The sequence below is a fragment of the Heteronotia binoei genome, chromosome 15 (assembly GCF_032191835.1).
Source record: "Heteronotia binoei isolate CCM8104 ecotype False Entrance Well chromosome 15, APGP_CSIRO_Hbin_v1, whole genome shotgun sequence".
Classification (NCBI taxonomy): domain Eukaryota; kingdom Metazoa; phylum Chordata; class Lepidosauria; order Squamata; family Gekkonidae; genus Heteronotia; species Heteronotia binoei.
The window spans coordinates 45,176,556-45,192,397 of record NC_083237.1 but is presented as its reverse complement, the minus strand read 5'-3'; the positions used below and the strand labels follow the sequence as shown (position 1 = coordinate 45,192,397).

General features: G+C 47.6%; 1 protein-coding gene across 2 annotated transcripts in view; it reads right to left on the bottom strand.

Moving 5' to 3' along the window:
* The window catches only part of RCN3 (reticulocalbin 3), a 115,866-nt gene that overhangs the window by 4,252 nt on the left and 95,772 nt on the right, over positions 1-15,842 (bottom strand). Inside the window, exons 1-5 of one of the 2 annotated variants that reach the window (XM_060255577.1) lie at positions 8,789-8,890; positions 5,615-5,859; positions 4,558-4,751; positions 1,435-1,607; positions 445-505 (exon numbers count right to left, since the gene is read on the bottom strand). In XM_060255577.1, coding sequence (XP_060111560.1) covers positions 445-505; positions 1,435-1,607; positions 4,558-4,751; positions 5,615-5,847 — 661 coding nt within the window. In that variant the 5' untranslated portion in view covers positions 5,848-5,859; positions 8,789-8,890. Of the gene's footprint in view, positions 1-444; positions 506-1,434; positions 1,608-4,557; positions 4,752-5,614; positions 5,860-8,788; positions 8,891-15,842 lie in introns of those variants that run through there. The other variant, XM_060255575.1, reaches the window with a different exon arrangement.

Here is a 15,842-nt window from a genome sequence, read left to right as displayed (position 1 = left end):
AAAAGAACCTTTAAACAAGAAAAGCAAGGTTGGGTGGGGTGGGGGCTTAAGGAGCCTATGACTCCACAAAGTCTTAAAACCTTTTTTCTTTGCCAATTGCCAACCATATCAACAATATCAGGGCCCTAGAAAATCGTGTGGGGCCTGATATTAAATGACAATAATGGTAGGAAACACTGAAGGCAGCAGGAAAAGAGGAAGACCCAACCTGAGATGGGTTAACTCAATAAAGGAAGTCAATTTGCAAGCCCTCAATATGCAAGCCCTGGGCATGGCTGTCAATGTTAGGATGTTCGGGAGGTCATTAATTCTCCGGTTCACCATAAGTCAGAAGGGACTTGATGGCACCCACACAAACACACACTTGAAGTACAGTCCACTTCCCAGCATGGACAGAGTAAAAACAGGATGCCAACAGCTTGTGCCCATAAACCTTTTTCTTACCAAGATATTCATCCACTCCTACAAGGCCATCCCCGTTCTTGTCTATGTCCTCAATGGTTTCCTGGAAAACAGAAAAGACCCAGCAATAGCGCAGACAGTCTCAGACAGGGGTGACCAAACTGTGGCTCTTGCACATATATTGTGTGGTTCTCAAAGCCCCCACCACCCCATTGGCCAGCAGCTTGGAGAATGCATTTACAGTTAATGTTGCTTTCTTTCCACCTCTTCTTTCCTCTCCCCCCCCACCTATTTCCTTCCTTGTTGCTCTCAAACATCTGATGTTCATGTGTTGTGGCTCTCAAACATCTGACTTTTATTCTATGTGGCTCTTATTTTAAGCAAATTTGGCCACCCCTGGTCTTGATAAAGGAAGACAGGCCTATCCTCCTTTGGTGACCAGCACAAGGAACACTGCAAGGAACTTTCTCGCATGCTTCAGCTGTTTAGCCTGAAGGAGCTTAAGAAAGACTTCTCAAAAGAGGTCTACAGGTAAATGCAGCAGTGAAGTTCTGGGGATAGATCCTGCCAGCTTTGTAACACTCAGCCTTGTCCAATTCCCCTACTAAATACAGCTCCATCCCATGTGCCTTTGGTCCAAGCAGGAGCTGTGAGACCCAGGTTCAAATCCCCACTTGGAATGGAAGCTCATTGGATGACCGTCACACAGACTCAGCCTAGCCCACCTCACAGGGTTATTGCAAGGATGAAATGTAGACAGGGAGAATATTCCAAGCCACTTTAGATCTCATGAGGGACAAAAGTGTGGTATGAATGAATTAAATAAAATAACTGGGTATAATAGGTTGTGTGGACTGTGGGTGGATGTGAATCAGTTATCTTGAAAGGACTGGGTTTCCACCATGACAAAAAGCACAGGGTACATAACCCCAAGCATAGTACACGAAACAAGGTTTGACAGAGAATGGAAGTCGCCCCTGATTTATACTACTGCAGCCTTCTTCTCCAAGAGTCAAGCATTTCCATTCTTACCGTGACTACCACATCTTTCATGTATTCAAATTCCTCAGGGTGAAGGAAAGCTGTGAACTCTTCCCTTGTAGCAATCATGTCTCCGTCTTTGTCGGCTGTCTTGAACCGCCGCTCATCCCGAGCCAGCATCTTCTTGTATGTCTCTTTGTTTTCAAGATCGTCAAATGCTTCACCTAAAAGGAAAAGATGACACGGATGTCAATAATGGACTCCCTCACACAATCAACAGTCAGAGGCTCTCCTACAAGAAAAACACACTCCCTTGTGAACTATCTCGTGTTGTTCACAGGACGGAAGGGCATCAGACCAGGGGGGAAAACCCTTAGAATGGACCCATTTCTCAAGCAGTGAATAGATACTGCCTGTACTAAAGATACGTTTTTAGGGTATATTCCTTGTAGTGGGGGATTGTGTAACTAGAAACAATAGAAGGGTGTAAACTACAGGTTCTCCAAGGATCTCTACCAGGACCACTGCTATTTAATTCATTCGTAAATGATCTGAAGTTGGTGGTGAGAACTCAAGTAGCCAAGTCTAATTTGATGCACACTGGGGCAAAGAAAAATAGACCCACTCCTCTCTTTGGACTGGCTTGTAGTGGATAGCTCCCTAAAGACCTGATTACATCATATGCTTTCCCCAAGTATGTTTCTGGATCAGATCAATGTTTCATGCTTGGAACTTGATTTCTAGGTGTGTACGGGTCCTATCAGGATTGGACCCACAGAATGGAGGGAGAGGGGGCTTTAATCTGTCCCTCCCAGTGCCAAAGAGCTGGTATTCACCACATTGTGGAAACTTGGATGTACGGAGGGTCTACAAACTAACGGGGCAGACAACAGCCCCCTAGTGCTTGTTCAGGTTAAAAACATGACACCAGGTAGGAGTCCATTACCCTGTGCATTAGTGTGCTGCTAGGAATGGAAGTCCTTGTGCACCTAAGAATCAAGTTCTGAGCATTGAACTATCACTGTTGACCAACCCTGGGGACTTACCTGGGAAAGTGTATTGCATAGTTCAGCCTTGCAAATTTCAACTTAAGCAACATACTGCAGCAATTTTTAAAAAGACCATTTCCATGCTATGCATTGATGCAAAAGGGGCTGGAAATAAGTTGGGCAACAACCAGATGCATAAGTCTGGTTGTGCCATCTCACCAAGTGCTGAAAAGGGGTCACCAAAATGATTGCGGCATTTCAGAGGGTTGGTTGTTAAGAAAAAAAATACAATCAAGGGAAGACACAACTGAAGTTTATGAAACCATGAATGATATGATGAGTTTACAGAGAAACATATTTTTTTTGTTTGTTTCACTCACCCACAGAAATGACAGATCTCAGCATCGCCCAATGAAATGTATGGGCAGAAGATTCAGGACAAGAATTTATTTTGCAGAAGGCATCTTACAGAACTCACTACCACAAAGTGTGGGAATGACTCCTAGGTGGTTATTAAAAGGGATGACATAAATCCCTAGAGGACAGAACTGTATTTACTCCAAAGGAAAATGACCCTGAACATAAGACAAGCCAACTAAAACAGTGTTTTACACAAACACACACAAAGTTATCAGATATAATTGTAACCTGTATGCAAATATAAGACATAAGAACATAAGAGAAGCCATGTTAGATCAGGCCAATGGCCCATCCAGTCCAACATTCTGTGTCACACAGCGGCCAAATATATATATATGGCCCTCTGCTCCATATTTTTATCTAACCCCCTCTTGAAGACAACCGCCTCTTTTTTGATGGCATACCTGGGGAGAAAAATTTAGTATTCCATCATTCTGGGGACAGATCTTTCTTTTATGCCCTGCTTATAAGCCTCCTGAGGACTAGCCACTAACGGAAACAGGATACTGGGTTAAAGAGAACTAAGAAAGATCCTGCAGAGTTTTTATGTATGGGTCACTGTGTATTTCTGCCATTCAACCTCTTTTGAAAAGTGAAAAAAATGACCATTTTGTTCTCTGCTTATGCAAGGACAGAACAATTGCATATGTCCCAGTAAATGCTGGTTCACAGGCTTCTGACAACTAACGATTGCCCCATATATCCCCTATTCTATCCCAGCAGCTGTAACCGGCTTTTCAGACCCAGCCAACCCCCTCCAAGCTGGCTCCCAGAGGAGGAAAAAATGCCAGAAACACAAAGGCCAAGGCCTCTCTCCCTTCCCAGGTAAGGCAACATGCCAACCGGGCACTTTCAACCCCAGCCAGCTACAACAATGCTACCACTAGCAACAAGCGAGTGATGGAAAGGAAACTCAGATGCTCGTTTCCGTGTCCATCAGCCAGCCTTGCTGCAAGACTTACAGGTGTAAACATCTCCAAAATGTCTGGGTGACTTCAGAGCTCCAGATAACAGCATGTGTAAACAGGTCCTTTGCTCCTTCAAATCTACGAGACTTTGCTTCACTTCCAAGACTATCCAATCCATTTCCAACCCCGGGACTGTGCTCCAGAGTGTCTACGAAGTCCTCCAACTTTGGAAAGGAATTAATTTCTTGCTAAGTATCACACTTTCTATCCCACCCTCCCCATGAGTGACACGATCCTCCCCTCCTCCATTTCACATTTCACCCTCACAACATCCCTGCAAGGCTGTGAGAGAAGAGAGAGAATGGCCCATACCCTGCAACTGCCCTGATCTCAACAGATCTCGCAAGCTAAGCAGGGTTGGCCTTGGCTAGTATTTGGAAGGGCGACCTCCAATGAATACCTGGGTCATGACGTCAAGGCAGGCAATGGCAAACCACCTCTGAAACGTCTCTTGCCTTAAAAAACAAGTCTAGCTCGCCACCTAGTGGTGCATAACTCACGAAGAGCGATAACTTCTGGCTGCCAGACAATCTTAGGATCTCCTGGCTATTCTATACACAATACATATGATGATTATTACACTGAAATATTTATGGCATACAGGGATCTTATCCTGGGTCTCCTGGGTCCTGACCTGACCACTACACGGCCCTTTACTGGACCTTGTAAAATTGATCCATTTCCCCTTTCAGAACTCCCCCCCTTTGGTTGCCTTGCTGGTCTAGAGCTCCAAGTGGTTTTCCCAGGCATCATACCCCTCCTCCATAACACACACAGCTTCCATTCCTCTGTTCTACCTTCATAGTAGCCATAAGTGGTATTCTTGAACTCCTCCCAGGCAATGTGTCCGTCATTATTTTTGTCATAATCTTTCCAGTTCTTGTCCACATTCTCGTAGATGTAGCGGTTCTGAGTGTGCTTGATCCAATTCTTCAACTCGGGCTGAGTCACAAAGCCATCCCCATCCCGGTCAATGCGGTCTACAATCTTCCTGCAAGGCAGAACAACATTGTTGCAAATAAATGAAGAGAAATTTGAGAAAGGGCTGCAGGATGATCTGCAGACTCAAGGTATGGATACAGGATGCCTGTCTTATATATAGTTCTCAGCAAGGCTTTTTTTGTAGCAAGAACTCCTTTGCATATTAGGCCACACACCCCTGATGTAGCCAATCCTCCAAGAGCTTCTTCTTACAAGGACTGCTGTAAGCTCTTGGAGGAATGGCTACATCAGGGGTGTGTGGCCTAATATGCAAAGGAGTTCCTCTACAAAAAAAGCCCTGGTTCTTAGAAGATGATGATATTAGATGTATATCCCGCCCTCCACTCCGAATTTCAGAGTGGTTCACAATCTCCTTTATCTTCCTCCCCCACCACGGACACCCCGTGAGGTGGGTGGAGCTGAGAGGACTCTCACAGCAGCTGCCCTTTCAAGGACAACCTCTGCCAGAGCTATGGCTGACCCAAGGCCATTCCAGCAGGTGGAAGTAGAGGAGTGAAAAATCAAACCTGGTTCTCCCAGATAAGAGTCCACACACTTAACCACTACACCAAACTGGCTCTTAGCAAGATAAGGGAAATTGTCTCTAGGGTGGGCAGAGATAGAAGCAGTCCCCTTTTTACCATCAACCCTAGGAGACAGGTTAGGTTGAGAAAACAATTTGCCCAGGACAATTCAGACAGCTTCCCAGGGCCAAAAGAGGATTCAAATCCAGCTCAAGCTCTCCATGTCAGCACATGACACCTACAAGAAACTTGCTTTTCTTCAGTATGGAGAACACAATGTTCTGCACCCAGCTACTCCATCCCAAACCTGTGCAACTTTATGGCAGAATAAGCCCAGCATTCCCCTTACCCCAATCGCTTTTTGCTCTCTTCAGGAGACAGCTGATCAAACGTCTTGGCCTCCTCTTTGCCCAAGAAGGCTTCATGATCATACTGGAAATCTTGTTTGTCGTCATGGGTGTGGTCACTGAGGTCCTGGCCATGGTGGACGCGGTCCTTCTTGTCAGGGGGTGGCTTAGCCAGGACAGAAGTGAGGCACACAGTCAAGAGGCAGCAGGAATAGAGCATCTTTTGCCAGGCCATAGCTCACACGACCTTGGGGTGGGGGGAGGAACACATTAGCAAGGGAAGAGACACTCCCACACACAATGCCAGAAGCCAGGCCGCTCAGCTGGTCATCTCCTTCCAACTCAGAGGCTTAAAATTAAAGCCAATTGTCCAAAGAATTCCAACTACCCTCCCTGTTCGTGGTCATCTTTCCCTCCCACTATCACTGCAAGACACACCACAACCCCTCCCCGCAGACTTCCAGATTTCAGGGGTGTTTCCATCCAGCTTTTCTGCTGGTGAAAAGAGGAGAGGGTTCTTTTTGACTACCCCCCCCCCAAAAAAAGGCTTTGCTGGGGATCATGGGACCTGCATGGACAAGAGCCATGAGAGACGGGGGATGCAGGAAGGAGAAGAACTGGATGAGACTGAATGAAAAAAACTGGTTGTAGTCCACTCTCTGACTCCTACCTTTAACACAAAATTTATTCCTCTTCCCCACTGCTTGGGAAATTAGCAGTCCTGATGGCTCCTTCTCCTACTTCTCTCCTTTTTAAAAATGCAGGCGCCTTACACAGAATCAAGCCATTGATATATCAAGCTCACTAGTGTTAAGGATGCTCTCCAGGGTGTCCAGAAGAGCAACCAGCCAACATCTGCAAAGCAAGCTCTTAAAGAGATTTCAGGGACTGCACACAGGCTCTGTTCTATGCAGAGCACTACCACTAGATCACAGCTCTTCCCCACAAGGTGTCTGCAAAGCACACTACCTGTTACACTCCATAAGGCCTTCTTCTGCCATATTAAACTGGACTTTCTCCTGCCATGGCACAAAAGCAAACGCTTGCAGACTGCTTTGCTCTAGTGAAATGCCCAAAGCAAAGACAGGCTCCCTCCAATGCAGAGTTTCTTCCAATCGCCATTTCTGCCACGTTGTTTCATTTACTTTGATTCTCTCACCAAGCCTCAAACAGGCACCCATAAATATGTGTTCCTACATGTTGTAACTGCTCTGAGTCCACTTGTGGAGCAGGGAAAGAAAGAAAGGAAGATTCAGAGAACTGAAGTTTTGAGTAATCTCCCATACAAAACCAAGGAATCCCACCTGCTCACAATTCTAATCCACACCAACTAGGACTAAGTCTAGACTTCTAAGAAGCTTTAGGGGAAGACGGGGGTGGCAATGGGGAGTGAGAAAGAGAAAAACAAGTTTTTGAAACCAGGACTGCACCTTCTGTTCTAAAGGCAAACTGCAACCATCAGAACATCCGTAACCCCAGCAGCAGCAGAAAAGTAGGCCAGTTCCCAATTGTGCTGCACAAAATACAGAACGTCCAATTCCTGGAGGCACCTCAATTAAAGCTGTCCCCACTCAATTCCAAACAAAGCCAAAGAGGATGAAAGTGACAGGCTGAGAACATCCCATTATCCCCTGGGCTTGCGGTACACAGAGAACCCAGAGAGCGCGAACTCGCTTGGACCACTAGCAAAGTGGGCTGAAAAACAAAGTGGAGTTTCTCCTGCCCCTGCACAAAAGTAAACACATAGAGAGATCGCTTCGTCGCAATGGAATGCCCAAAACAAAGACGGGCTCTCCCCAAAAGGAGAGCCGGTCCCCCTCCCACCCCCACGAAAGCGTCATCTTTCGTCGCCAGAGCCCCAGAAAGGAAATCGGGAGCGGAGGGTTCCTCCTCTAACATCCCAGACGCTCTACAAGTGTCCTCAAACTGGAAGGCACCCGCACACCAAAGACAAAGAGAGACGGTGGGGAAAGCATAACTCAGCCTGAAACAAAGGAAAGCAACGGCGGGACTGGAATCCTGCTTTAGCCACTGAGCTGCGATGGAGACCCAGAATTCAGTCCCGGAGCGAAGAGCAGCGTTTATCGCTGCAATCCCTTCTTTGCCGTTATTTGTGGGTTTGGAAGAAGATGATACTGGATTTATATCCCGCTGTATACTCTGAATCTCAGAGTGGTCACAATCTCCCCTCCCCACAACAGACACCCTGTGAGGTGGGTGGGGCTGAGGGAGAGCTCTCCCAGAAACTGCCCTTTCAAGGACAACTCTGCAAGAACTGTGGGTGACCCAAGGTCACTCCAGCAGGTGCAAGTGGAGGAATGGGGAATCAATCCGGCCGGTTCTCCCAGATAAGAATCCGCGCACTTAACCACTATACCAAACTGGCTCTCACCCACCGCTTCTCTTTCCCGAAGCGTCAACTGTGCCCTCTCCAAGCAGCAAACGACACCACCAACCGCCTCTGCACGCCCCCTCGGCCTTGTTCGAGCCCGGCCGTCCTCAGTTCCCGCAGCTCTGATTTCGTACCCTCCAAAGAAAGCATAAGAGCCCCTTGGCGCAGAGTGTTAAAGCTGCAGTCCTGCAGTCGGAGCCTTCTGCTCACGACCTGAGTTCGATCCCAGCGGAAGCTGGTTCAGGTAGCCGGCTCCAGGTTGACTCAGCCTTCCATCCTTCCGAGGTCGGTAAAATGAGTCCCCAGCTTGCTGGGAGGAAAGCTTAGATGACTGGGGAAGGCAATGGCAAACCACCCCGTAAAAAGTCTGCCATGAAAACGTTGTGAAAGCAGCATCAACCCAGAGTCGGAAACGACTGGTGCTTGCACAGAGGACTCCCCTTTTTAAAGAAAGCATAATGATTGATAAGCGCCCAAAGATCGTGGGGTGGGCGAAGCGTTACGCTCTAACTCTTCTCCCCTTTCTAAATGAAGCTTCCTACGACCAGGGTACCCTCTTCTTCCTCCGCACAGCCACTGGAAAATGCATCCCCCTACCCTCCTCCAGGATGCACTCCCACCAAATCTCTATTGCAACCGGGCCACCCCTTCCTCGTGCAGTCTGTGCCCCCCCCCTTAAAAATTACTACAGATGGTCCTCCCTATCCAATATGCGTCCTTCACCAGCACCGATCCCCGATTCAGTCACCCCCCCCCCCCCCACACACGGGGCTATTTCCTTTACCTTTTCCCCCCAGCAGGAATCACAACCGCGTGGCGCCCCCACTGCAAATGCAACCCCAGCTCATCCCAACCCCTCCTGGTGCCTCTCCGAGCCACGCCCCTCATCCCTTAGGAGACCAATCGGAGGGCGCCGTCAAGCGAAGGGCGTGGCCGAAGAGCTCTCGGACTGGCCGAGGGGCGCCACGTTGACACAAAGTTTGATGCTTCCCAAACTTTTCTTCTCCAGCGCATTACTAGGCAAGGCAGGGCGGGCTCCGGCTCTCTGCGGGTGGCGCCTTTGCCAACCCGCCAACTAGAGAGCACTCAAACATCCCCCCATCCCCTTTCCCGTCTTGGAGGAGAGAATCCGCCTCTTTCGTGGGCAGTCACGACACGATTTAAATAATCAGCTTGTCCAGTAGCGGAAATCATTTTTTTTTAAACTCATCAAAATAGTTCTCCACGTTAGCCTGTGCTTTGAGGTCAGTAGATCTCAAGTTCAGATCCTCACTTCTGACTGGATCTCTCCTCCAGCCTCATTCATATCATAGGCTGGAGAACCTGAAAGGATCCATCCATTTATTTGGTACATTTTTATCCTCCCTCCCATCAGGAGCTCAGGGCAGCACACATCTGTGCCCCCCCCCCCACTCTATTTTACCCTCACAATAGCTCTGCGAGGTAGGTAGAGACCAATACTCCCTCTAAGCTGTGGAGTCTTGTGAGCAAAAATTCTGCTTCATGAGCTACTGGCATTAAAGTTGTAAGCAAGCAATTTGACTACTGCATAAATTACTTTGCTCCGGGGCATTTTTCCTGAGCTAAGACAAAAATGTGTGAGTTGGATGTTAAAAAATGTGAGCTAGCTCACACTCACTCAGCTTAGAGGGAACATTGGTAGGGACTGGCCCAAGATTCCACAGCACAGTAGGTTAGGGTCTTCCATTCCTATTTCCCTTGCTCCCACACGCCCCACCCCCAGATTCCACACACAGCTTTGCCTTCTGTTATCCCTACTCCACCCCCACACTGGGGTTCGATTTGTGCATTTTTTGTGATGACGGGGCATTATGAGATTTTGTTGTGCATATAAAAATGTGGTGGAAGCATTCAGTTCGATTCTGTTATTGGGTGGGTAGCAGAAGAACACTGGCAGATCCATAGTATAAAAGGGCATCCTATAGATTGCACCAAAGGCATCCTTTAGCTTCTATATATTGCCCCTCCCTCCCAAGCAGGCAATCTTTTACTTCCACATGGACCATTCTATGAGCAAACTATGCAAAAAAACCCACCTAAGGTAGAAAACCTTTCACTGTTGTTGCGCTGAACCAAATTAAGTGACAGGGTGGGACAGTCATAGATCTTCACAAAAGAAGAAAATAGGTAAAGGGGCTGCTCAGCTGGAAAGGAAGAAACAATTGAGGGAAAATCGTGCATGTGAGTGTGGCAATGGGACTAAGCCATCATATTAAAAGTCTGATCTTCCTCAACTACAGTCTGAAGTGTTAGCAGCCATCCAACTGCCTAGGCTTGGCAACCTCAAGGTGGGGCTTGGTGCCCTCTTGGAATTACAACTGATCTCTAGATGACAGGGATTACTTGCCCTTGAGGAAATGCTTGCTTCAGAAGATGGGCTCTGTGGCATCACATCCCTATTGAACTTCTTCTCCTTCCCAAATTCAGCCTCCCCCAAGCTCTGCCCCCAAATATCCAAGAATTTCCCAACCCAGAGTTGACAATCCTACCACCAGTGTTCCTTCTAAGCTAAGTTAGTGTGAGCTAGCCCACAGTTTTTAGCCTCTGGCTCATACATTTTTGTCTTAGCTCAGGAAAAAATGGCCCCAGAGCAAACTAACTTATGCAGTAACTCACAACTTTAATGCCAGTAGTTAATGAAATAGAATTTTTGCTCACAAGACTCCACAGCTTAGAGGGACCATAGCCTACCACCACAAGTTTCTGCCACCTCACTCCATGGCAAGTGTTCGGCCAGGCCAGAGGAAGTATCAGTTTTTGGTAAAAAGGTCTGCCCCCTGGGAAAAACAGGACAGGAAAGCTGTAAATTCAAGGCTCTGCATGCAGAGGGATTTTCTTCCCTTTCTTCTCTCTGTTTGTTGCTGGGGCAATGGAGGAGTCCACAGACTGAAAGTCCAAATGGCTTGGCAGGGCTCCAAAGCACTGTCTGGGCCAGAAGAGAAACCTGACTGGGCTTCCGTCCAGCTTCTTGGTGACCAGAGCCAGAGTGACCCTTGGCAGAAAGTACTGTGGGTGGGAAGGCTTTTCCTTTCCCAATAGCACCACCTCGTTGCATGTACTTCTGCTTCTCTGCAGAAACTCACCAAAGGCAGGAGAAAGCCTTACTGCTCACAGGCAAGGCAGTCCCAGCAGAGGATCCTGAAGAGGGTCAAAGCAGCTTACATTGTTCACCTGTCCTTTGTTTTATCCTCAAAACAACCATGTGAACTAGTTTAGGCTAAGTGTGGGACTAGCCCAGGGTCACCCAGCAAGCTTCCATGGCAGAGTAGGGATTTAGACCTGGGCTTTCCAGATACAAGTCCAACCCTCTGATTATTGCATCTTGTTGGCATACTCTAGAGGAGGAGGATGGGGAGGAGAGGGAAGAGGAGGAGGAGAAGAGGAGATTGGATTTATACCCTGCCCTTCACTATGCAAAGGAGTCTCCGAGTGGCTTACAAATCTCCTTTCTCTTTCCCTTCCCCTCCCCACAACAGACACCCTGTGAGCTAGGTGGGGCTGAGAGAGCTCTCTCAGAACTGCTCTTGAGCAGAACAGCTTTGAGAGAACTTGTGGGTGACCTAAGGTCACATCAGGATGTGTATGTGGAGGAGTGGGGAGTCAAATGCAGTTCTCCCAGATAAGAATCCGTGCACCTAACCACTACACCAAACTGGCTTAACATCTAGCAAGTTTCACTGTTTTTTCCCCCCACTAAGTTTCATAAACATTACCTTCCAGATGTTCTGTCTATCAATCAATCAATCATACCACCATCTCTTCTTTTTCTCTCTCCCTCTCCCCTTTCTATATGTACACAAGGATTCACATGGGCAGCCATTTTGCCATAACTTTCCTAAACACACACTGATGTCTTTCTTCCGCTCTAATATGTACCAGTTTATCTCTCCTGCTATTTGGAAAACATCTATCCACGTTGCAGGCCACATAGTTCTGGATGTATGGAGGACGACAGGGCAGGGGAAACCACAAGATTTTCCTTTCTCTCTGTGTGAAGCTGGTCCTTTAGGTTGGACCTACTTATGGAATTGGGTCAGAGAAGGAAGGTCATATTGAGTGTCAGAAAGAAAAACAGATTCAGTTTTGCTTCAGATTTATTGGAAATGTTAGTGATTTATTGGGCAATCTATTTAGAGCAAAGGACACAGCAATATAGTCACTGCATACGCCTGTAATTTTATTTCCCCTTCTTCCAAGGAGTAGTATGCATGGTTTTCATGCCTTCCATTTTATCCTGTCAATAGCCTTTTGAGTCAGGCTAGGCTGGGGGAAAATGGCCGTCTCAAGGCCGAGAGTCTCCCAGATCCTGATCTAACATGAACCACTGCACTCCATTGATACACCAGATACTTTGTTCTGCTGCTGCAGACTATCATGGCTAGTACCAACCTGAATCCATCTTTAAAGCTTGAGTCTCAATGTTCTAAACTGCACTGGGAATAGGGTTTCGATGGCCATCAATGCTTAACAGTTACTAGTTTTCCACCCTGCCCCTCAAGGCACATCCTGTGGCCAGTCTTCTTTCCAGTGGTCATATGACAAGCTAGTGGCATGGGCAGGGCTGGCCCTGCCACTAGGCAAACTAGGCAATTGCCTAGGGTGCTGGCCTTCTGCGGGTCCCAAATTGGGAACTCCCATATGACTCGGTGATGTTATCAGTGGGTGTGGGGGACACACCAGAAGTTAGCTTCGCTTAGGGTGTCGGACAGTCTTAGGCTGGCCCTGGGCAAGGGGAGGGGTTGTGGTTCAGCAGTACAGCATATTTTTGGCACGCAGAAGGTCCCAGGTTCAGTCCTCAGCATGGCCGGTTAAAAGGATCAGGAGGCAATATGAAAATCCTCTTTCTGAGACTTTGGGAAACCATTGCCATTCAGAAGGGACAATACTGACCATAGAAGCTGATGGTCTGAACCAGCCTCATGATTGTATGTTATTATTATTGTATGGCATTGTGTGTGGCATAGCTAGGAGATCCTTAGAACGTCTGGCATCCTGAAGTACTAGCTCTTTTTAGCATTATGAACCACTAGGTGATGAGCTAGACTTATTTTGGAGCTGAGAGAGCTCAGAGAGAGCTGTGACTGACACAAGCCCATCTGAGTTCATGTGGAGGAGTGTGGAAACAAACCCCATTCTACAGATTAGAGTCCCCGTAGTAACAATTGCTTCCACGTGGTGTCAGCCTAGCACCACCTTCTCCCCCTTCCCTATTCTCTGCGTTGTGGGTTTTCTCTTTAAGTGGATGACGAGGTTGGTACCCATTGCCCTAGCTTCCTCTGTAACCATAGCAAGCAAACCAACCAACTCACAGCCCCTTTTGTCTTCTAAATCTGCTCATAATTTCCCTCTGTCCAGTCCTGAACCTGCACATCACTTCCCTTCCAGAGCACTATTCGTTAACAGCAGCCATCTCCTGCCCTTAATATCTGGTAATTATTTGATTCATAACAGCATAGAGACTATGAAGATGTATTACAGGTGTAAATTCTGAATCCCTTACTCTGGCCCACTGACCTGGATTTGGATTATTCTGATATTTGATAACCTTCAAGCCTTTGGATATAGCACAATGAATCACAAACACACAAACTGTATGCAATAACTATGGTGTTTCTGGTCTTGGTCCATAAATGTCAGGATTTGGACTCACAGTAGTGTCTCTTAGCCAGGAATTGAACAGAGGTGTATATTGTGACAGGGAATTTATTTCAGAGGTTATTGACTCAAGGCTGGTTACCTAAAACTACAGGTTCAATGTGAACTAACTGGAAGCTCCGAAAATATTTGACTTTCATGTGTCAGTCAAAGGCCACTCTTGTTTACAAGACAGCTCTGTGGCACATGAGTTAACCCCCCCCACCCCACCCTGACACAAAGGATTTATTTCCTCCTTTCAGGACTGGTTCTCCAGCCAAGTCAAGGATGCAAATGTGCCACAGGGCCTCTGCTCGCTCCTAGTCATCAGTAGAGAGGTAAATGGCATCCCTTCCTGGGCCTGCACCACTGGTAGCTGGATCTAAGCCATTCTTTGGGTTCCCAGCCCTTGACAATCCCTGGGAGACTGATGGGATGGAAATTACCCTAATGCTATCCTGCAGCTGCCTAGCTGTGTTGTGGAATGCTCTAGGATTCATTTGAAACTCTGTGGTGATTGTATCACATTGTGTATAGTATAGACAGGAGATACAAAGATTGTCTGGCTGTGAGCTCGACTTATGGGGGAAGAGTGCTGGCTTATGGAGGGGGGTGGGGGCTGAGAGAGCTCTGAGAAATGTGACTGATCCAAAGTCACCCAGCTGGCTTTATGTGGAGGAGTGCAGAATTCAACCCGGTTTTCCAGCTCTTAACCACTACACTATGCAGGGTCTGGTAAAAGCCACAGAGCAGGGGTGCCCAACAGCAGCTCTCCAGATGTTTTTTGCATACAACTCCCATCAGCCCCAGCCAGCATGGCCAATGGCTGGGGCTGATGGAAGTTGTAGGCAAAAACATCTGGAGAGCTACTGTTGGCCACCCCTGCCATAGAGTTCTGGGTGAATCCTACAACACATTGACATCACTTCTGGCATTGTGGGATGTCATTTCCCACCCCATGTCACCCATGCTGCCCCACTGAGTGCCAGCAGGGTATGAGGGAGCACCGATAGGGGTTTCCCCTCTGTCAGCAGGCAAATGGCAACCCTAGCCGTTCTTCTGAGGGGTTGTCACTGAAGCCTGACAACGCAGGCCCAGAAAGGATAGATCTATCTTGCTCAGGGCATCAAAATAACCAGTCCTATCTCCTTTTCAAGCTGTTAACCGGAGGAATAGTTATCATCGCCTTTAACAATATATAAAGCTCTCTTATATTGAGGCCAGGTTCACAGATTAGAGAGAACAGGCTGGGTCTGGAGTGTACACTCTAGGTCAAATGAACACATAATGAGTTGTAAATTCTCCTTAGTTCCCATGTGATCGGGTTGCCAGTGAGATGCTTTTTTTTTGCTTTCTTCAGCCTCCAGGTGATGGTTGGAGATCTCCCATTATTATGACTAATCTCCTGGCATCAGAGATCAGTTCATCTGGAGAAAATGGCTGCCTTGGAAGGTGGACTGTATATAGATTATACCCCACTGAAGTGCCTCCCCTACCCAACCCCTCACCCTCCTCAGGCTCCACCCCCCAAAATTTCCAGGTATTTCCCAACCAGCAGCTGGCAACCCTACATGGTGCCTGATTCAGATGAAGACCACAGCATTGGTGGAGAAGGGGTTTCACCTTTCCCTCCTTGCCCGTTTCCCAGCCTGACACAACCCTAGGAAGTGCTATTTGGCCTGTTGCGGGATGCTATGTTGCGCGATGCTATGCTATGCAATTGTGGCTTTTCCCAGATAACACTGTTTCCAGACAGGCAAAATGGCCCAATAGTGTGTATACTTATGAGGCTCTCTTAGAGGCACAGGGAATTAAACCTGGTCCTTCCTACCACAGCACAGTGTTCCCTCTCCATTCAGAACAAAAGTTAAGAAGCAAAGGCAGCTGCTGTAGTGCCCAGTGTGATATCTTATCTGTCTGGCTGAATATCCCTCAGTTCCTTTTGGTAACTCCCCTGATTACCCCATCTCCTGATCATCCTATCTCCTGGTTCTCAGTATTTCACATCTTAAATCTTGTTCCTGCTCCCATCCCATTGCTGTCCCTCCTCCCCATCTGGTTCTTTCATCCTGTTCCATCCCTGTGGGGAGTGAAGACATGAGGGGGCACCATCTGGTGCACTCCTGCCACATCTTCCCAAGGGGTCCTCAACACCAGCTGATGGCATCCACTCCAGCCTGGAA